Source organism: Trachurus japonicus, chromosome 2, assembly GCF_045865225.1.
Source record: "Trachurus japonicus isolate A0001 chromosome 2, Traja_1.0".
Lineage (NCBI taxonomy): Eukaryota > Metazoa > Chordata > Actinopteri > Carangiformes > Carangidae > Trachurus > Trachurus japonicus.
Window position 1 is genome coordinate 12,947,580 of NC_140908.1, and position 22,942 is coordinate 12,970,521.

General features: G+C 40.4%; 3 protein-coding genes across 3 annotated transcripts; 1 reads left to right on the top strand and 2 right to left on the bottom strand.

Annotated features, from left to right (window-relative positions):
* Window positions 1–116: 116 nt before the first annotated feature.
* LOC146990939 (uncharacterized protein C7orf57-like) lies at window positions 117–6,676 on the bottom strand. Its single transcript, XM_085801695.1, has 8 exons — window positions 6,518–6,676; window positions 5,467–5,532; window positions 5,114–5,290; window positions 4,177–4,264; window positions 3,292–3,415; window positions 2,532–2,596; window positions 1,383–1,483; window positions 117–389 (listed from the first exon to the last, which is right to left on the bottom strand). Exons 2-8 carry the CDS (start codon window positions 5,522–5,524, stop codon window positions 331–333), a joined length of 672 nt encoding a protein of 223 aa, XP_085657821.1. The 5' UTR covers window positions 5,525–5,532; window positions 6,518–6,676; the 3' UTR covers window positions 117–330.
* Window positions 6,677–7,180: 504 nt separating this feature from the next.
* On the bottom strand, window positions 7,181–11,368 carry LOC146990940 (four and a half LIM domains protein 2-like). The gene is made up of 5 exons (XM_085801708.1): window positions 11,196–11,368; window positions 10,932–11,106; window positions 9,725–9,894; window positions 8,858–9,044; window positions 7,181–7,830 (listed from the first exon to the last, which is right to left on the bottom strand). Exons 1-5 carry the CDS (start codon window positions 11,349–11,351, stop codon window positions 7,679–7,681), a joined length of 840 nt encoding a protein of 279 aa, XP_085657834.1. The 5' UTR covers window positions 11,352–11,368; the 3' UTR covers window positions 7,181–7,678.
* A 9,465-nt stretch (window positions 11,369–20,833) lies between these two features.
* Window positions 20,834–22,930, top strand: LOC146990941 (uncharacterized). The gene is made up of 6 exons (XM_085793831.1): window positions 20,834–20,878; window positions 20,962–21,033; window positions 21,123–21,241; window positions 21,353–21,413; window positions 21,496–21,590; window positions 22,207–22,930. Exons 1-6 carry the CDS (start codon window positions 20,834–20,836, stop codon window positions 22,928–22,930), a joined length of 1,116 nt encoding a protein of 371 aa, XP_085649957.1.
* Window positions 22,931–22,942: the final 12 nt, after the last annotated feature.

Genomic DNA, 22,942 nt, shown 5'->3' on the forward strand with positions numbered 1-22,942 from the left:
CCTTCCCTGCGCACAACTTGTCTTTCAAATCGAGAACAAACGACAACGAAGAATTAAAGAATACTGCGAGCACCGACACGTCTACTCAGCAACATGAGCGCAAATTGTTTCGTTTTACAACTTAAAAAGCAAAATAAATACAGATGACAGTACCTTTTGCATAAACATGAGTACAAAAACCTAAGAGTCAGTGGATGTACAATAAATGCGAGTGAATCTGTGAGGGGCGGAGTGGCGTGTTCGTGGATTTGTGACACCGTGAAAAGGTGTTGGGAAGAAACCCCCCCTCCACCCCCGGGCCGTCGGGGCCTCCAGACGCCGAGCGGCGCTCTACTCCAGGTCGTCCACGTCCTCCGTCGCTATGGTGCTGGTCTGTTCTGAGGTCACACCTGCAAAACCAGACAAACATCAACGTCCGAGGCCGGCATCAAAATGATCCAGATTTTGAAATCCCCTTTTTTTAGCTATCTAGGATCATGTAATCCGTCTAAATTGTATCCCAGTTGTTCAAAGCAAAGTTGGATTGGATACAAACTTATAAGGAGTGGAATCTAGAGTGGAAACTAGGTAACTACAGTATAAACAACAGGTAGAGCAATAAATGTATATATATATAACTACATTATAAATGTGTATTTGACCAGTTTGAATTTAATTTAAAGGCGCAGTGTGTAATATGTCAAGGTTTATTGGCAAAATCTGAATATACTAGTACTACCAATGTATAAGTGTATAATCGCTATAAAATAAAATCTGTTTGGGTTTCATAGCCTTATAATTCTTCTTTTATATATACATATAGCAGAGAGTCGCCATCTTGCCCCGCCATGTTTGTAGGGAATGGAAAATCCAGCCAACCAGAGAGCACGTTTCAAGAGTTTCACGTTCATGAATAAACAATAGAATTATTTAATAGATAAATAATAGAATCTGAATGCTAGATGTCACTGTTTTCCTCTCATTTTACACACTGAACCTTTAAAATCACATTCCTGAAGTCCACCAAAACGTTGGGATCAGAATAATCCTGATTTTTGGGATCAAAGTTATCCCGATCCTCCTAAAAAGTTTTGAACAACACAAACTGAGGGTTTGATTTCAAATAAAACCAAGATTGGATTACGTGATCTAATTCGATCTCAGAATCTGTTTCCCCGTTCGTTTCCAAACCCATTTTTAAGATTTGATCCAATCCATTATCCAAAATCCGATCAGATTACCTTTGAACAACTGGGCCTTATTTCATTCAGGTTTTGCAAAATCTGAATTGACTTCTTATTTTAGGCCAAAGTGATGAGCAAACACATTCTCTCCTCATCGAGCCGCAGCCGAGTGTACTCTGCATTTTAAAGGAAGCCGTTAACTAAATCCCTGTGTCGTACTTGAGGCATCGTCGTCATTAGGAGACTTCTTCTTCTCCTCCACGTAACCATGACTCAGCAGCTTGGACATGCTGACCGGGAGGGCCTTCTTATCGTAGCACCTGAAGAGGAACAAGAAACCAGTCAGTGTCCACTTCACTCCTACTGGAAATTCATCATTTGTGACCCGATCCATCAAAATGAGTCACAGTGACCCAAATTTCAAAGTTGAGATTTTGGTATCAATGGAAAGATTAGAAAATAAGCTTTAAAATGATACCCTATAGTCAGAGTCATACATTTGATGGTTTTCGAGATGTGGCCATTTGAATTACGATCTCCTACTCTCTTATTCCGTTCTAAAACCTGAGAAAATTGCAGTTAAAGTTTTTGCCAGTGACGCTGGCATCTGTTCCTGTACCACGTGATTACACGCACCCTATACGGTCCATTGTTGTCATAGAGGCACCATTCAATGACCCTCGGAAAGCAGAGAATCTCACAATTCAGATGCTTTTTACAGATCGTTTCTATCATAAACGGTTCAGAAGTTGTCATGTTTTGTTGACATTTTGTAAAACATGTGCAAGCGTGTACGTTCGGTTTAGCATTGATGCTACGCTCTGTTAGCAGTGATGCTACGCTCTGTTAGCGTCGATGCTACTCGGTTTAGCATCTGTTTCTGTACCCGTCCCTGCTCGCCATAGAGGCAACATTCAATGACCGTCGGAAAGCGGAGAATCCCGCGATTCAGATGCAGTTTACAGCTCGTCTCTATCATGAACGGTTCAGGAGATATTTCATGTTTTGCACCGAAGCAACACTCATTTTCAGAGGGTTTAAGTTGCAGGTCGACTTTAATCATCATTTACGTGCCTTTTCTCAATTATCTGGACTGTGAAACTTTGGGAGATTGTTTTTGATGTCATTGCTTTGAAATTAGGGTAAAACATTTTTTTTGATTTTCTATGGGTTTTCCATGTTATCAGCTGATTATCTAAAAATAGAACGTTGCGACTTCCGACTCATTTTGATGGAACGGGTCACATTTATCTCATATTGCTGGATTCATTTTCACTTTTCTCACTCTGCACAAAAAGATTTATGGAAATGAGACTTGGATATTTAATATTTGGTTGCAAGTTCTTTAAAAATAAGATATGCACTCACGTTCTCTTGTATTTGTTGGTCATGGAGAGGCCTTCCAACTGACAGGCAGCCTCATCAGGAGACATCTATGGGATGGAAAAGGCACAAAACTCCCGGTTACACGCAGCCATTCATCCCCGTTACAATCTGAACTGAGACCAGCCATCGCAGCACTGAACAGCAAATTCACCTTGGTGTTAAATAATGCAGGTTAAATAAGCAAGTCAAAAAAGATCCGGGTGATACAGCAGAGGATGAAATGATGGAGGGGAAACTTCAGTCATGCAATGAAAATGATTAAAGAAAACTGGCATGAACAGAAACTGGCTTAAACCCAACCAGCAAAATAAAGCTCACTTTAATCCCACATGAAGCCTGTTACAGACCTAGCTCAACAAATATTCTACCTTTAATATTTGTAATACCAAAACATCCAAAAGACTTGTGTTAAAAAAAACAAACAAACATACAAAGCCTTAAAAAAAAATGCTTTTTGAGTATCTTTTGCGACTGCGTTGCATCACTCTGTACTCACCTGAGGCTTTTATCAATATTCCCAAAAACGTTCACAGAGCGAAAGCGCCAGCAGGAAATTAAATGCGCATGGGTTCTAACCAAAATGTGAAAGCAACGGTGGAGCAAAAAATCATGAGAAAAATAAAAAGAAAGGTGATGGTGGAAATCAAAAACCATAGAGGATGGAAGATGTCGGCATGGCGTCCATGTTGGGGGAGGGGGATGGGGGGTGGAGTGGGGGTATCGACTAGTTTGGGCCATTCACCTTCTCTTTACCAAAACTATCAGTCTCTCTTTCCCAAGTCGAACTGTTATCAGTGCCAAACGGTGCAGCCAGGGGCTGGCTGCCCCCCTTCATCCGGCTGTTGGGGGATGTTGCTTTGCTTCCGCTGTAAGCACAAAACCATGGTGACACACGACGTGAAATCACTGCAGGTCACTCATCACACAGCAGCGGTTTTTGGTTTATGTTGCTCTGCGCCGAGCATCAAAAGCATTTTTTTTTATTATTATTTGGTAACACTTTACTTGAATAGGTATTCATAAGATTGACATAACACTGTCATAACCATCAATGAATACTTATGACAGCTGTGGTTAAGTGTCATTCGGTAAGTTATGTCACTTTTGATGCAAAGTTGACATTATTTGAGATGTTCCTTGTTATGAGTTTGTCCATTAGGTCTGCTATGACAGTTTAAATTGTCTTTATGTCAAGTTGTCAGAATAAAAACATCTCAAACAATGTCAACTTTGCATCAAAAGTGACATAACTTACCGAATGACACTTAACGACAGCTGTCATAAGTATTCATTGATGTTTATGACAGCTGTTATGTCATGGTTATGACAGTGTTATGTCAATCTTATGAATACCTATTCTAGTAAAGTGTTACCAATTATTTTCTTTACAACTCGTGTTTTGTTTTGAATCTGTTTGTCTTGAAACATGTTTTCCTCCTTCGCGACACCTCCTCGTCACACTTTATAGTCTTAACTTTGCCTACACTGACACATGAACAGTTTTTTTTTTACACAATTCAGGCTCCAGGTTAGAAAAGTTAAGTTAGTTTGGAATCACACAGCAACCCATCGTCTCCACGGTGACGCAGCATCTCCATCATGTTACTGTCATGCTTCAGCGTCTTACCCGTTTGTCTCATCGCCTCCGAACCAGTTGGGCGGGTTGTAGGACTTCCCTGGTTTATCGTCCACATCGACATCATGACTCAACAGCCCTGCAAGGTGAAGGTGGTGCAATGGGGACGGAGGATACACACATATACACAATATTACAAATGAAACAAAAACCCTGCGAGCAATTATCTCACCTATGAACGCACAATGTGACATTTAACTGGCAGGCCGTTCAGCTCAGGGGCAGAACAATTACTCAGCAACTTAATACGTTTCCCATCTCCCTGCTTTGATAACACATTAGCGACACAACAATGGCCATTGTCTGCACTGCTTTTCAAAACAAGCAACCATTTTTTGCTGCTATTAAAATATTATAGCGACAGAAATAAGCCTTCTGCAAATTTGTGTGGGAAAGAAAAAGCTATTTTACATTATTTCCCGCTGCGGGGGACATCAAATTGAACGTTCAAACGGAAAAAAATAATTGCAGACATACATTTTGAGATTTCCTAAATCAGTTTTAATAATGCAGTGGTGCTTTATGTTTCCTCGTGAACATAAAAGCAATTTTAGTGAAGATAAATCCGGTCTCATGCACGGATAATATCAGCTTTCCCAGTTGGCTCATGCACTGTTTTCAACGAGCAGCAGGAGAGATAAAGCATTAGGGGGAAATTTAATTTTTTTGTGGGACGACTTGTTGTTTAGCGGAAACACAAGAAACATTAATAAACCAATAGATTAATAAATATAAAACGAGAATTATCTGTTTGTGCTGCTCCTCCTGACAGCAGGCAACCTCTTATTAAATTAAATTAAATAACGAGTCTTGTGAATGTATTCGCAAAGAAAAACAAGATATTCAAATAAATAATTGGAGTAACTGTGCGGAAAAGAAGGCAAGACTGACATGTTTCCTAACTCAGCACATTGAAACCATCCTTTACCTTTGTGTCCTCCCCCCTTGGCGAGCTTGGTGTACTCCGAGTCGGACTCAAATATCCCGACTCTCCGGCCGCTGATCCTCTCCACCGCCGGAGTGCTTTCATCGGCCATTTGGGACAGACCGGGGATCTGGGAGGTCGGTCCAGTCACGCCGCTGTTCACCACCCCGGTCTTTATGCCTGGAATGCATAGAGAATGAAATGTGCTTGCTCCATTTTACAAGTAAAGCTACATACAGTACAAAGCCACAGAGCACGACATCGACATGCATGTGTGTGAAATGTAAACATGCATGGAGATGAATTTATGGAAGTCATTCTGACAATCCTACCGGTCACGAGGTCACATGTCTCACCTCCGGGTTTGGTCCTTCGATGGTTGGGGACGGCGGTGCTCATCTCAGCAGCAGACATCGCACAATCTGATCATAAAAGCACAAACATTGACAGGTTGTAATAACACATTACAGAAACACAGTGAGGCATCTGAGGTAACAATCCAAAGCAGAAGATGGAAAACATGAATCAAGCTTTTTCATATTTTACTAAAGCTTGTTCTACAGTAACATAATGTGAATTTTTTTTTCATGTTTTTTAAACTCAGCCCCTATTTATTTATTGTAATGACTGGGTGTATGTGTGAGCATTTTGTTCTACTCTGTTTTATTCCTTTTCATGTGATGTGCTGCTGTGGCAGGTGAATTTCCCCTGATGTGGGATTAATAAAGTTCATCTTATTTTATCTTGTAAAAAAAAAAGATCTTTAAAAACCACAATGATATACCACGATTAAGACAAACTGAGGCTTTTTTGAAAAATAAGTTAACACTATTTGTGCCCAAAATCAACGTTATCCAAACATTAATTGAACAAAGCAATCATGTTATAGGCTAGATGAAGTGTAACTTAATTAACAGCAATGACGTCTTCAAGCATCATTTCTGCATACAGAGCTTGGTGATGTGTTTCCCTTATTAATAAAATCGAGCCTATCTGTGCTCTTTTAACAAAACATGAGCAGTAGGACGATATTAGAAACATTAAAGGAAAATAGCAACCAAGCCTGTATCTGATTTTAATTGATTAACACTATCGATTAGCCTGAAGCTGCAGCTGTCGCAGCGAAACCAAGCTACGCTAATAAAAATGTGCGTGTTTAACAAAACGTAAGCTCACTTTATATAGTTTATTATGCACACATGAACACACACAAGCAACGTTTATGGTTTGTTCGGGGTTGTAGTTTTTATCATCAACGTGGCTAACAAAGCAATGCTAACACAGCTAGCCGCCTAGCTAGCTGCCGCAGTAGGATTCCACCGCGAAGCTATTCCGACCCGCAACAACGCTAAGTTTCAGACAAACAACCGACGGTATTATTGGTATAAAACCACACACATATCTTACTTTAGCAGTTTAGTTTCTCCTGTGGTAATGAATGAGGGCTAAACACCGGGTTGTAGCAATTAAATCCCGTTAGCTTCTTCTTATTCTGCAGGCAGGGCTGAACTGAACTCGCACACTTCCGGTGGCACCTGCCGCCGACTTCCGGTACGCTAACCAAAGATCGTCTACACGCGAAGATGCCTGATGGGAATTTGTAGGCGTAATTTTTCACAGTACAGTTTGTAGATGTGACCTTAAAGTGGAGCGGAGTGAGAGCTCTGTTTATTTTTCATGCTGTTATTGTATTAGTAGACGATCTTTGGTGAACTAAAAAAGTACAGAATCTAGCTGTTTGTAGCCTACTTTATGTGAATAAATCAATTTTATCCTACTTTATAGTCATAATTCATTGGTATTTCATTTTCCTGATTATTATTACAGCATATATGTTTAAAATGCAGGACTTTGACTTACTAGGCCTTCTATTTTTACCATATTACTGATGGATTTAATGCTTCCTTGCTATAAAAGGGCAACTGTCTGTTTCTGCATGTGTAACATTTTGATATTCCAGAATACTATAATACTAGTAATAGTAATACCAACACTAACACCAACAAACCACAGCACAAGATGCTACTGTTTCCAGAACAAAGGCAAGTCACTGAGTCAGTGGAGCATCCAGGAAATCGAAAAAAATCTTTATTGTGCTCAACAGATTGAAATTTCATTAAACAGAATTGATCGAATTAGAACAAACAGTATTAGTATTATTATATTAACTCTGCAAAGATAAATTGCCATCACAGTGCCATATATTAAAATGACTTTACATGCTCTTAATAAGCTCTAATATATTATGAAAAGTGGTTATTTTGATGCCACACACTGACTTTCATTCCAAAAGGAGATAAACAATCAAAACTGTTACTGACTCTCTTTTCAAACGCAAACTCGTGAAGCAGAACAAAAAAATAAAACATTTTTGGAATGAAGGCTTCAACTCATTTATATAATCACAGTATCATCAGCGCATGCAGGGGAAACAGGTTAATGTGAGGAAACCGATAAGTGATGCAGATAAGGCAGTCAGGTTTAGGAGAGTAGCCTACTACCGGTGCACTTTGATTGGCAGCCATTTCTTTCTTTCTTTCTTTCTTTTATTCATCTTTGGAGGGCTGCTTAGAAGTCTTTGCCGCAGTCGGGGCAGAAGATGTCTTCTTTGCACGTCAGGAAACCTCGGCCTACCAGAGACACGGAGCATCTTTTGCAGTTGAAGCAGCTGTTGTGCCACTGACGCTGCTCGAACGAGATGTACTTGCTGCCTCCGAGACCTGAGACAAAAGCAGCAAAAGCGGTGGCGTGAGTGATGCGCGGCATAAGGCAAACCAAAAAGAGCTTGTCCCCAAACGGTCTCATGATCTCTGTAATGCAATAACCCTGTAATTGCTGGTGATTGGATACACAGGACGCAGGGTTTAGATCTTGTGCTGCCTTTACTGTACTTAATGGTGACTATAAATCTAAAGCAGTTTGTGACAAGCCAGGAATGCAGCGTTTGAACTACAAACAGACTCCAAACTGATTTGGGACAACCGCTGCTTTGAAGTTAATGCAAAACTCAAGAAATGACCCCTAACCCTGTTACACCCCATCAGGGCCGTTGTATAGGGGAGAAAGGTGATGATAACTCTAGGGGCCCAGCGCCCAGTGGGGTCCATAAAAAACCCCAGTAGTCTAATCTTTGTATGACTGATTTATTCTGCGTAAGACCCTGACTAATACTCATAGTACACTGTAAAAACTCAACATCTTTCCAAGAATATTTGTCTTATTTCTTGTCCAAATGTCTCATTTCTAGTCAAAACTAATCTCTTTCCACTTAAAATAAGACTCATTACCTAAAAATTTACTTGTTTTTAGATCATTTTCACTTAAATTCACAATAAATAGAAAAATCTGCCAGTGAAAGTAAGTTTTTTGTGCTTGTAATAAGGAAGAAAAACTTGCTCCACTATCAGATTTTTTCTACTTATTCCAAGTGAAAATCTGCTAGAAAGAAGTAAAAAGTGTCTAAAAACAAGCTACTTTTAATATGATGTGTCTTATTTTAATTATAATGAGATTTGTTTTGACTAGAAATAAGACAAATATTCTTGCTAAGATACTTGAGTTTTTGCAGTGTAATGCTGCATTAGCATCAAAACAAAGAAGGCTAAATAAAAAACGATAATACATACGTAGTCTAAGAAAAAAAAGGAAAAGTTAGGGGGAGGGGCCCACTTTAGTATTCTTTAAGGGGGCCCAGAATTCCTAGCAATGGCCCTGCACCCCATATTGCAAGCTCAGGTGAAGCTTTACCGCTGATCGGGGTGGTGCAGTAGGCACATTTCTTGGCAAACAGGTTGCAGAAGCAGTCGAAGCAGTAGGCGAAGTCGTCCCGGGAGGTGAACCTCTGGCCGGCCAGCTGCTGCTTGCAGCCGATGCAGACGAAGCACTCCTTATGCCAGGGCTGGTCGCGGTAGTTCACTCCTCCAGTGGTGATGGGCTGCAAGAGGGTAAAAACACAATATTGTTGGACAAAGCTAAAGAATATTGTACGAAATACTATAAAGATACATCTCCTTCAGGGCTGTTATATAGGGGAGAAAGGTGATGATAATATGACTGAATTAGACCCTGACCCTGACTAATACTCATAGTAATGCTGCATTAGCATCAAAACAAAGTAGGCTAAATAAGAAATGATAATACATACGTAGTCTATGAAGAAAAGTGGAAAAGTCAGGGGCCCACTTTAGTATTGTTTCCGGGGGCCCAGAATTCCTAGCAACGGCCCTGATCTCCTTTAAATTAATGCATATCTGTTTGTTAGTCACAGCTGACTGCTGCCTCATCCATCTGTTTCCTGTTCTATACCATAGCAACACATCGTCCACCCTCCTTCACTGCATGTCTTTACAAACCTGCACCATCAGCAGCGTTCGGCCATAAACATAAAGCATGACCTCTCTTAGACTTGTATATTTCACTCAGCAGAGCATTGTCTTTACTTTTAAATCCACCCAAGGGACGTATGAGGGAAAACTCACGGTTCAAGAGGTTAACTTTGCTTTTAAATATCTCACAAACTGATTATTGATCTTGGCGTTGCTGGTGCGATTGACCTGACATGCTAAAATCTGCAAAATAAAACTGCAAAATACTGTAGTAGAGAGGATTTTTCACCTTCTTGCACTGGACGCACTGCAGAGCGAACTGCTTCTCGTAGCAGGGCAGGCAGTAGTTGCTGGCGTCCTTCTGCACGAAGCTCCTGGTGCCGATGGGCTGCTGGCAACGGTTGCAGGTGAAGCAGTTCTCGTGCCAACTGTTGCCCTTGTGCTCCATCTTTTTAGAGCCTGGTGGTGGTGAGACAAAAAAAAAAAAAGAGAGAGAAGGAAATTAGTCCTCATGCTAACAAATGCCAATTTTTCAATTTTGCCCCGCACGTCAGCACACGCCATCCCATGTGCCCGCTCGCTCTTGATCTCCATGCCCAGCTAAAGCTATTACGGCCTTGGCAGCACAGTAACAGCACGTAGGCCTATCTCCATCATCATATCATTCATTACATTTTTATTATATCATCAAATTTGACGTCTGCCCGCCGACCAGAGTTTATGTGTCTAATAAGTTAGCACCATCCTACAGTTAAATCACATCAACCAGTTATGGTTAATGGCATTTTGCTGATGTTATGTAACCAACTAATACAACTGACATGACAGCTATAACCTGGAATAAGCACTTTGTGGAGTAACACTTGAAGATATACTGTATGCTGATGACTTAAACCTGTATGGGAGGAAATTAAAGTATCCAAATGCGTTTTCAGGTTTTAAATGCATAAAGTACCTCATAAATTTGTTTATTGCATCAAGGCTTTTTGATTTTGACTCTATTTAAACAAAATAAAACAATTTTATTCACAAAATTCTAAAATGCTCTGGTTAAAATGATGACATTTATGTTGTTAGGGTCGATTTTGACCCAGTTATAATGATAAGAACTGTAATGAGAGTTAAATCTGAAATCATAAGTGCAAAACCATCATGGATAAGGAAGCCTAACAATATAACCAACAAATGGGATGATAAATAATAGTTTTTAGTGTGTTTTACAGCTGCTTTAAGACTCGGGTCAAAACCGACGATAACACAAGAGATGGTAGCAGAAAGCTAACAAGAAGAAGGTTAAAGGGGCATACTGACAAAAAAGTCCCAAAAATATTAAACCAATATTTTCATGGATAAGGAAGCCTAACAATGTAACCAAGGGAAGAAAAACAAATTGGATGAAAAAAAAATGTTTTAAGTGTATTTTGAAGCTGATTTAAAACAGTTCAACAAGCGATGGTAGCAGGAAGCTAACACAAAACGAAGGATAAATGCATCACCTGGCATGATGGTCTTCAGGCACGCGTGGCACTTGGCGGAGTACTCGTTGCTGTAGCAGTCGGTGCACATCAGCAGCTCATCCTTGGTGGCGAAGGGCCGGTCCACCAGAGACCGGGTGCACTTGATGCACAGGAAGCAGTCGCTGTGCCAGTGGCGCTCCTTGTACGACAGGTCCTGCGGGGAAAGGGAGGGAATCGGAGGAGTGAGTGCAAAAAAAGAGGAAGAAGGAAGAAGATAGAAGATGGAAAAGTGAGAAGACTGACCTTGCTGGTGCAGCAAATGAGCTTCTGGCACACTTCACAGGAGTGGGAGAAGAGCGACTCGTAGCACTTGATGCAGTAGGGGTTCTCCTCCTTCAGGATGTACTTGAGCCCGTACAGGGAGTCGTTACACTCGGTGCAGTCGTAGCGCTCAGTCATGTTGCCTAAAACCTCCTGCGAGAGACAGAGACATGAAAACAGAGTCGTAAAAAAAAAACAATATTACACAACCGCAGCTAAAACTCTCTCATATTAGCCAAGATTAACCACAGTGTACTTGGACTGGATCCCCTGTACGTAGCTGCAGAGCTGCTTCTACTTCTCAGGATCACACAGTAGTGCCATAAATTACATCATGCCTGTATGACCAGGTACAGAGAGACCGGCCCCTCTGAGGAAACCATAATTGAGCACTACATACAACGAATTAGGCCCAGGAATGTGGCAAACTGCCCCCACAAAGAGTAAAATGCCTTCCACTATATTAATGGATATGGTGTGACTTTAAAATCTGGTTTACTGCCTCCAAAAGTTAAAGAGGTCAAATTTAGCCCCTGATTCCATTAACTGCAGCAGCAAAAAAAAATAGTTTTGAGAAATTTCCGAGTAAAGGAAATGACCAGGAGGAGTGAAGGAGAAAGTAAAAAGTGGTTTGCATTGTCATCTACTGCAGACTTTTATTCTTCTAACAGCATCATTTGGTTTAAGATGTGTCAGATTGTTTTGTTTTTTTTGGATCCATCCTGTTTTAGACAGGTGGAGGCTCTTTACAGGGAGAACTCCTGCTGGTCTGGGGTCTGCTCGGTCCCAAACCACCACACCGGGCGTCACCGTCCCGTCACTGGGAAGGTGGCCTGAGGACAGAGCACACTGGTACAAACAGGAGGAGGGGAAAAAAAAGCTAATAGTTCTGTCGTTTTTTTTTTTTTAATTGGGTAATAAATGTGGGAGGGAAAACCGAATAATGTGATTTCAGTTATTGGCATGTTAGATTAGTTTGTGAATGACTTTCATCCTGATGTTGGACGCAGCTGCTCGTGGACAACATGATGCAGGGTTTAAAACTTCTCATTCACTTTTTTTTTTTGAAGACTTTGAGCAGGCAGCTCCAAAAAAGCCTCTAAAACCTCCACAAATCCTGGATTATGCTCAGCTAAGTATGTTAGGGTACAAAATATGTTGCAACACAACAGCTGTCCAACTTCATTTTTTAACACAGACCTGAGCTGAGAAATCCAAACGACACAGCGAAGACATTTCAGACTTGACTTCTTTACATCCTTAGGTATCCAATCAGCCTCACCCCTTCTCTTTAAATCCTCTATACTTCTCTTTAAACTCACATATAACTCCATGCCATTAATACCTCCCCTTTCATAAAGCCTCTGTACCCACTATATAATCTTCCACTATTCTTACAAACCCTTAAAGCCTGCTTTATTCCTCTTATACCCCAACCATTACCTCTTTTACCCCCTACATTCATCTCTTACCCTCTCCAAATCCTCTATAATCCCAGCATAAACCCTCTATACACCCTGTAAACTTCTATACCCCAATTAAAACCCTAAAACGCCTCCTGTCTTAAATCCTGCAAAACCTTAAAATAACTCTTGTGGTCCATCCGTGCTATAAAGCCCTCTTTCCATCATGCATCAGCCGCTTTCTCCCTTTAAAAGCTTTTTTTTACCTCTATTTTTAAAAGAAATAACTCAAAGATAAAGACTAAAGACTCCACATCCACGTTCCCTTGATTCCAAAAACCTGCATAAACAATCCTCTAATCTCCTAAAACACCACATTGCAGATTTGAGACAGGAATAAAAACACCACATTTCTCTTAAAGTCATAATGGAGAAGTGGAGAATAAAAGACAGAGAAGCAGAGACAGACAGAGGAAGGTGGAGGGGTTTACCTGTCCACGCAGCTGAGTCTGAGCCTGTTTGCAGACCGAGTCCAGAGGTGTCTGTAAAGTGCTGTAGTCCATCTGCTTTATAAAATTAGAGCAGAATGTGAGGCCGGGGCAGGAAGGTGGAGGCAGTGGTGTGACCAGAGTGGGCAGGTCAGTTTATATTCAGACCGCTATAAATTCAGGAACACGCAGAAATTCCCATCAAATCCCAGGAAAAGTTTTTTTCTGTCCTTTATTTGTGAGGATTTTAAACATCTGCGACCAGCGCAATGAGATTTGCTCGCTGTAATTTAGTAATTAAGCACTTTAGCTGTGAAACGGCAGCTTGGCAGCAGCTGCTGAGTCAATCTTTTAAAGATTAAAGGTCAGACTGTTCACCTGCTCTCGTCCCTGCAGCGATGCACAGGTAAACTCACGATAAGGCGTGGTTACAGGTGTGAAATGCACTTGTTTACTGCTGCAAATGAATCTATAACTTGTATAATATAGTTATTTATTGTCTTTTATGGTGAATTATATGAAAAGGCCTCGAGTCCTGTTTATGAGGGGCTGAAAATGCGTATAAAATGCAGATTTCTTGATGTAATAAAACAAAAAAGTAAGTTAATTTATCCTTAAACAGCTCTGGATTGTGTGTGTGCAATTGCTTTTGGTATAATTTGAATATATAGATGCTTGGTTACTCGATACTACACCTACTGAGATCATGTGCGAATACCAGATACCACATTGGTGATTGGATGATCAATGCTAATAGCACTAACGCAGTAATCATGGGTGTGACCCAATGCAGATGTTATGCAATTGGTGTTAAAATGGGCAAACAGCCAGCAGCAGCAGAGTCTGGCTCAAACCTGGGTTCTAACTTCTGTGTGCAGAATAGATTGACATTTTTTCCATCACCCAAACAGAATAACAAATAAAATAAAATAATTTAGGGGACGTGTGTCAGCTTGGCAGAGGTGTGTGCTTTCTGGCTGCTTTCTAGTACTCCATGTTGTTATGTCATTAAGGCCTTAATTAGGCCAATTGGTGCCACGGTGCTGAAGATGGAGACTCGGGCAACACGGCTTGAAGGGAACAGAGACAATAACAAGTCGTTTTATGATAAGGAAGTAACTTGATCAATTGGCACTTGAAAAAGAAGAGAATGACATTAAATAATGAAACAAACAACGTTGAACCGGAGCGAGGACCCGAGAGGAACTAAGGTTTTTTGTTGTGAATGAGTCCAGTGTCCCTGGTCCTCGTCTGAACCGCGGTTATGGCTTCGCTCATGTTTGGCACGAGGTGCTGATCACAAGTTTTACTAAACTGATTTCCAAACAACATGGTTCAGACAAAAATTTACAGTTCAGACAATATAACTGTATATGGCGGCTGGTTGTGCACAAAGCCTCATGGGCATCAAAATTAATCAAATATAACTAATCAATATCTAACTAAATTAGCTGGATAGCAGGAGTAATATCCCTCACTGTGGGAATGAGAGCGTTGGAATGTACTATCATGGAATAAAAATGTACTATACTAGAATGGGATGATAAAATATTTGAATTTTCGGTAACACTTTATAATAAGTAGACACTATTAAGCATTAGTTGAGCATTTAATACTGAATTCATCATGTATAACACATGGATACTCATTATAAACACAGTTAAAAATGTTTTACTTGTAGGGTTAAGCACTCACTGTGTTTATAAACTACATACTAGTGGGTATTCATGCTTTATAAATGAAGAATTCAGTATTTATTAAAGCTTAACTTATTATAAAGTGTTAATTTTCATTATGTTTTATGGCAAAGATCCTGTTTACAGCAGAATGAAACCTCTTGGTACCTCCTCTAGTCTGCACGAATCACATGTATGATACAAAAAATAAAAAAACAAAACATAAAATAAGAATTCACAACACCCCGGGGGATAGAAACTGCATGGAATATACAAAATATACTATATTCTCTCACAGATTTGGCTATAAATCATCATATTAAAACGCATTTAGTGCAATAAACTAAAACATATAGTTCATAAAAGTGCAATTGTGCAATTAGAGCTGAGAAATTCAGATTACAAGACACTTAACTTTATGCACTGTGAATAAAGAGCCTTAATTAATTACATAAATGAAAATACTGGTAGTGGTAGTGTATGAGACTGACAGGGAGGAAGTCAGTCAAATTACCTGAACCTGAGAATAGCATCTTTTAATTATGAATCTGTTAACTCATTTTACCCAATGTCCTCGCTCGGGACGTGGACAGAGGGGGACACGGTGAACCGTGAGGGAGGGTCTACGTTGTGTCCTCCATCTGGGCTCCATATAGACGGAGCAGGCCTGAACACGAGGAATATATTTCAGTGTTTGTCTGGATGCGGCGGGGTCGTTCTCTCCTGCTCATCTCTCGTTATGTTATTAGCAAAGGCAGACCATCTGTCCTCCCCTGCGTTAGTGCATTACTGAATTAAATACATGCAATTTACACACAGGAGACATACTGTGGTTTAAGAAGCTTTAAAGTTTTTGCAAAGAAGTTCTAGGTCAGTGTGTACTGTACCGAGCAGTCACAAGACCATTTTTAAAAGGTTAAAATGAAATGAAATAACAGCAGAATAAACATAAACATGCTATTTCATTATCATTACAGTCAGTTACTCTATTAAACTAATCTCTGAGATTAGCTCTGTAACAGCCATTGACTATCTATGTTCAGTGATTATCTCCCTATAGGTTTGTTTTCAGTTCATTCAGCATGTAATCAGAAAATGTACGGTAATAAACTTCACATTGTTTGATTTTTTATGATATCATTCTATCGCATCATCAATTATTAAAGGGATTGTTCAACATTTTTTGCAAATTCACCTATTGCCATAATCCCTATAGTCATATTAGTAGGTTTATCATTATCATTGCATGTTGTTTTGAGATCAGCGGGGCAGAGACGTGAGCTGCTCAGTGAACACAGTGGAGGTGAACGCTACAGGTCCCCCTTCCCTCATCAAACTCATCAAATACACAATCCAACAACTCCAAAACACTCTCGTAGAGAAGTTGTGACCTTCACATTCACCACACTATGAAATAATCATGTAGAATTATGTAACATTACAACACATGAAGCAAATACTCGTAACTACTCCACCCAGCAGCCGTACTGTATCTGGAATGTAGTTCTGGCTATGCATTTGCCTCGAAAACAACTCCATCTCGTAATGTTATGTTATTATTTCAATGTGCAGGCCACAACTTGTCCACCAGAATGTTTTGGAGTTGTTGGATTGTGTATTTGATGAGTTTTGAGGGACAGGACCTGTACCGTTCACCTCCATTGTGTTCACTGAGCAGCTCACGTCTCTGCCCCGCTGATCTCAAAACAACATGCACTGATAATTAAAGGTAATGAACCTACTGCTATGACTATAGGGATTATGGCAATAGGCGAATATGCAGAAATGTTGAACTATCCCTTTAAAAATAGCTAAGTTTAGTGTGGTTGGGTCATGTTAAAATTTGACCTTTGAGCATCAAAATCTAATCAGTTCATCCAAGTCCGAGTGAAATTTTGCAACCGATTTGAAGAAATGATGCGTTCACATGACAAGTCATAGCCTCACCTTGACCTTTGACCTTCGAGCACCAAAGTATAGAAGCCATTCCCTTGAATATTTTGAGATATCGCTCTCATTGTCGACTGATCTGGGTTCAGATCTGGTGACTGTGGAGTCCATACCGCACGATTAATTCATTGCGGTCCTGTTTTCTCTCTAATTACTCAGGTTTGTCCTTTAATTAGTCATGCGTCTGCAGTTGTCATATGAAGATGATATAACTCCTAAAAGAATCTGAGTCCTCATGTGATCTTATTTTTCCTTAGGTTTAATAGTCGAGAGTGATCTAACTCGATTATATTTGAATTAATTCAATTTAAATTTGACGCTGATGATCCTTCTCAGGCGGGTCAGGTGACACTTTGAGTTGAAAAAGACAAAACGCTGTATGTTCCACAGTCACCTCCGCACAATGTTAATGTCTGACCTGTCATGATGTATGGCTGCTTCCATATAGGTTTCCTCAGTTGCCATGTCGGACGGCGTGTCCAAATGAAAAGGGGCCTGCCATCTAACAAGATTTTCTGATTAGATAAAGGTTTAATTAGGTCACATCATGAAAAATATGCTCCATCATACAATAGCAGCTCTGCACTACAAGCCTGATGTGAACCTGGCTGACAGAGAGAGAGAGAGAGGGCTCCTTCACATCTGGTAAAAAACCCCTTCCTTTAATGGTTCAGAGAAAAAGCATGTCATAAAGTCTAAAGTCCTAAACAGCGGCCACTCGTTTGTCCTTAGCCTGATTTTTGCAGCTAAAATGTTCGTCTGCAGTAATCGGAGCATGTGTGACTCCAATGAGCGTCGCTCTGTGCTGCCGTTGACATTTACATGAGACTTTAAAAACAGAGTGGCTCATTTACAGTTCGGCGGTGATTGATAGAGAATTAGATTTACTGCTGCATCATGGCGGGTTTAAATTTAGCCGTGCTGGCAGGAAAACAAAGCAACGCCATTGGTGATTTTTGCAGCGTTTTGCATTTTCCACAACAACACACGGCGTGTAAATATAGTTGGATAATCTAATAGTACAATGAACGCACTAATAGGGATCATGGGAAGGGATGTAGTACAGTACGGCCCCTGGTTATTGTCACTCTAACCCTTAGATGTATATATCTGCATATAGATATGTGTTAATATTCAGGTGCTTGTTACATTTATGCAAGTATATGTCATGCACATTAGTTCTATTGATGATATTAATAGGAAGAGTGGAGGATTTTGCATCAGATAACATATTTCATATCATTTTCATTATTCATGTTATGCTAATAGAAATACTAACACATGTAAATGCTCTCAAAATTATCTTTATACAATTGTTTGTCCCGCTTTTGAATTTGGCCAATAAGAGGACTCTATTTCCTGCAGGATATCGGTTGTAACTTGTGTTGTGCATGCTTGGTTTTGCAGGTAATTAGTTATCAATTATGTTAAGCTCTCGGAAACTGATGAATTTTCTAAAAATAGCGACACTAATTAACAAAGTTACTGCTGTAATTGCAGCGGTTTCCAACATAAGGGTCGAGGTCCTCAGCGGGGTCACAAGATAGAAACCTCAAGAGTCGTTCCAGGTTTCACAAGGTAGGCCTATAAAAGCAGGAGGAATCTTAGATTGCACTAAATCACGCTGACTTTTTTTTTTAGACGTTTATTTAATCACATGCTTCTTTCGCTTTATATAAAACGCTTCATTATTTGGGAAATAAACTCGTTTGCTGGTGTTGACAATCGTCTCCGTCTGTACGCTCGCGTCCACAGACGTCACTGAGCTAAAACAGCTCAGGAATCAAGAAATAGCCTTTGATGAATAAAACCGTATAAAAAGCAAATGTCATGAGATAGACCCTAATCAGGATTTAGCTAACGAGATAAAATTGTTTATCAGGGAATGCGGTTAATTGAAAGTGCCAATGAGTGCCAATGAGTTTTCGTGGAAAGCTTGTGGAATTTAAAAAAAAACAAGCAGGTGGGGTCACTGAGTTATGGAACGGGGTTCTCCGCTTTCCCAAATAGCTCACTGAATTAAATCTAACTCTTAAAATCAAATGAGATCTTGTTTTTCATTAAGTGTTTTGGTTAAAACCAACAAGTAGGCTTTTATAAACCTCTGGGTCAGTGAAGGGTTAAACGATTTCCATGAAATTCTGACATAATTGGGGGTTTTTGCTGACGCCCTTCTATTCTCTATCAGTCAATATTAGTTTGGACTTTATGTACAGTATGTATCAGGTTATCATCTTATTTAAATCATATAATAAACTAGGTGAGACAATAATTACCATAATATAATAATAATAATAATGATACATTTATAATAATAGCTAATGATGACAACAGTTTAATAGTTTAATGTGGTATCAGTAGCCTATGAATATTTAAAATGTGGATCACTGCTGCCATCTTGTAGCTAAAGTGAGTTACTACATCTGTCAGAACAGACACACAGATGACAGATCAAGTCATCGTCCTTTTTGGCTGAATTCAACCTAAAGGTCAAAGGTCAAAGTAAAGATTCACATGTTGCACATTTCTTTCCATAAGATGCCAGTGGAACTACAAGAAACAGAACTAGACTGAATTTTTCAGGGAGATCGGGGAGACATTGGATACACATGACACTGATCACATAATGTACATGTTATCGAGTGACGTGCACAGACATTTTGGGGGGCAGGTGCTCAGTGAAAAATAAGGGCACTTTATGCAGCACGTGGAACGGCCGGCTGTGTTATTATACAGTAGCAGCATGAGATTTTAAATGAAAAAAACAACAAAACAAAACATTATAGGCACATGTTGTACGTAATTGCATATTTATTTCATTATGTTAATAAAATGACTGTATCAATTCAAATAGACTATGTATTGGAAACAAATAACCACTAGAAAGCAACACATTTTAACACAATATTTAAAAAATGGACTCCAGTTCAAACTTGAGACTTCAATTGAACCATAGCTCAAAGACTTGAGTGAGCATTAGGCTATTTAATTATTCTCCTGCTTTAACATGAAAAAAGACCATCAGAATAAGGCTGCTTCATGACATTAGGACAAGGCAGAAGGCTCCTTCTGCAAGCCAGGGCTGCACGATATTGGAAAAAATGATATTGTGATATTTTCATTTTCTGCGATACTATGTATTGTGATATTACTGTCATTACTACAATTTTTAATGAGATTAGGATTTACTGGATACTTACTGATAGTAGTGTCAAACACGTTAACAGAGCGATCATCTTGATGTAAATAGATCTTTGTCCGGTCATGTGACCTGTCACAGCCTTCCCACGGCACCTGGTTCCTGCTGGTCTCCACCCATACACGAGTTTACCGGCTTGATTGCTACTAGGCTACTAGGCTTCCGGGTAAGATGTAGACACACCGATGGATCAATGTAAAGGTTAAACTGTCCCGGTTTCATTACGAAAAAAAAAAACACGTCGCTATCATTTTCCGTTACGGAAATAGACGCGAAAGAGTAGGACAATATCGCCGCGGCGATGCCGCCAAACTCTAGAGTTACGTTTCACTTTCATGAGGCGGCTAAGGGCTCTGTTCAGAAGGGAGGGGGGAGGGGGGCACGCATTTGGGGGCATTATTATTACACGTTTTTAATCCAGAATAGATGGATGATCATGTCACCATGGGCTGCATACGGCTGCATACAGCAAAGGGCAGGTGCACCACCGAGTGTCTATCTGTGCACACCACCCTTATTCCTCAAAGAAAAATCAAAGTCAATATCCACAAGGTGGCACAGTAAGAATGAAATGAACATTATGTGCAATAACAAGACAACATAAAGTGGAAAAAAGAAGTAAATAATAGAAAAATGAATACGGTAAATCAAATAGCCTACATTATGTAATAATCAGAGATACATAGAGAGACAAAGGGTATCTCACTGCTCATGGATCATGCTAAATCAAGCTCCAATACAGGGAAATTAGTCATCTGGTTTGCTGTTTTAAATGTGTTATTGTTACTGAATGAACTTCCCTGATGAACTATTAGCTTTAGAACAATGACACTCACTCTCTCAACAAGTCTGTTCACTTGTTCAGGAGCATCGACCAAGTTATAGCTACTCTGAGCCGGTGAATATGGAGTTTGTGGAGGGAAGCAGAGGAATCTACAGACCCATCAGGGTATGTCAGCTGGTTTGTCTTTTCAGGTGTATTTCATCAAGTTAAAGCTCATGATGACTAACATTATACTGTTTGGTGTGCAGGTGTTGTTTGACACACCGATCTATAATTGGGCTCTTCAACTCTGCTGGAATATTAAAAGCTACAAGTGTCAGGTATGAACTGCAATCCTTCAAAGTCCAGATACACCAGATAAATCCTGATAAACTCTGTGTTGGTGACATTTCTCTTCAATGTTTTCCAGGTTGCACTTCTGATGGAGCTCCTGAGGCTTCAGCAGGAAAACCAGGTCCCATCTTGGGTGACTGCTGAAGACATGATCCAGCTCATCCTGGAGAAGAGTAAAAGTACTCTGAGAGAGCAGTGAGTCGACTCAGAGTCCAGCGCTGCGTCTTCAGCTCTTCTCAGGTCACACCAGTCTGTCTGTAGCGATACCAAGTAGAAGCTCAAGTTTCTGTTTGTGTCTGTTTGAAGCCTGTGGGAGTTTGAGTTGGAGAGCTTTGACGAGGACGAAGCCAGACCGCTGCTGATGCTGGTGAGACAGGAATACAGAGTCGACTTTAGATAGATAGTTTATCATTTCCATTTTAATCTGCATTTCTAATTTGTTGTTCCAGTTGTGGGCGGTGAATGTCAGTAATAAAATGCGAGACGTTGAATTTGAGGCCAGAATGCTCCTCAAGTCCCCAGAAGCTGTCCCTCCTCATTTTCAGTGAGTTCAATTAGATGTTATTCATTGACAGCTAAACTAAATTGGTTTCACAGGGTTCTTACGGATCCTTAAAAAGTCTTAAAAGGCATTGAATTCATTAATCTAAAAACAAGGCCTTAATTGGCATTAAAATGTCTTAAGTCCATTTTTCAAAAGTCTTAAAAATGTTAACACATGATAAGTGGTATTTTATGGTTGTAATTAGTCTCAAATCTCAAAATAATTGGTAACATTCTGACATAGAGAAGTTAGTGGCGGCCGTCAACGCTAAATTTCTCACCGCCTCCAGCTCCTGAGTCAGTGTTTTGTTTTGTTTTTCGGACTTTTTATGCATTTATTTTGAAAGGACAGCTGGAAAGAGACACAATCCAATGTTCATGTAGCAGTCACATTGGATCACATAGGAAAGTGGGTCAAATTGTCCCTATAACCCTATGTAATTGATGTGGTGTTTTTTTTTCTTTTTTCTGTATTTGTGTTTATTATGAAGTCGGTCTTAAATTTCATTTCAAGTGGCTTTAAAAAAGTCTTAAAAAGTCTTAAATTTAACTTGGTTTAAGCTGTAGGAACCCTGTTTCAATATGTCTGTATGAATTGTATTGATTACAACCCACAGACATCATACAATCCTCAACATGGCACAGGAATACGCCAAGATCCTAGAGGATCTAGAGGCCCCCGGCTCCAAACTGCTCCGTCCACAGGAAGTGGTGCTGGAGGTGGTTCCCAGAGTCCTGCAGGGCTTCTGGGTGCTCCCCCCTCGAGCCCTCTTAAACATGCCCTCCCAGCTGCTCAGCAAACTCTCCGTCGGTGTCGCCAAGGCCACTTTGGACCGCGTCTGTGTCTGTGACGCCCTGAAGGCCACTGTGGGATCATGTCAGGCCGACTTCAGCCGCTCCATCAGGGACCACGTGGTCCTGTCCGTCCTGACAGAGATCAGACAGACGTGGCCTCGTGACGTCCTGGTGGACAGCATCAAGAGCTTCTCTCCAGCTCTGCTGACTGAAATAGCAGATGTCACAACGAGGCACATCGGTGAGATGTTTCAACCGAGGAGCCCTGAAGAAGTAGCAGCTCTTCTGACGCCTGAGGAGCAGCAAATCAGCAATCCAGAGGTGAACTCTGCTGTGGTTGAAGGTCCACCGTCACATCCTGCTGAACCTGAGGATGGTGGTGCAGAATCCAGCCTGGACCTGGACCCTAGACCCTCCTCTGGACCAGACAGCGCTGCGCTGACAAACCTGCAGTCACCCTCATCCATGAGGAGGAGAATGAGGCGCCTCCTCGACTGGCTTCGACCCCTGTTTTGTTGTTCTCCACAGGAAAATCTGACTGACTGACTGTGATGAGTT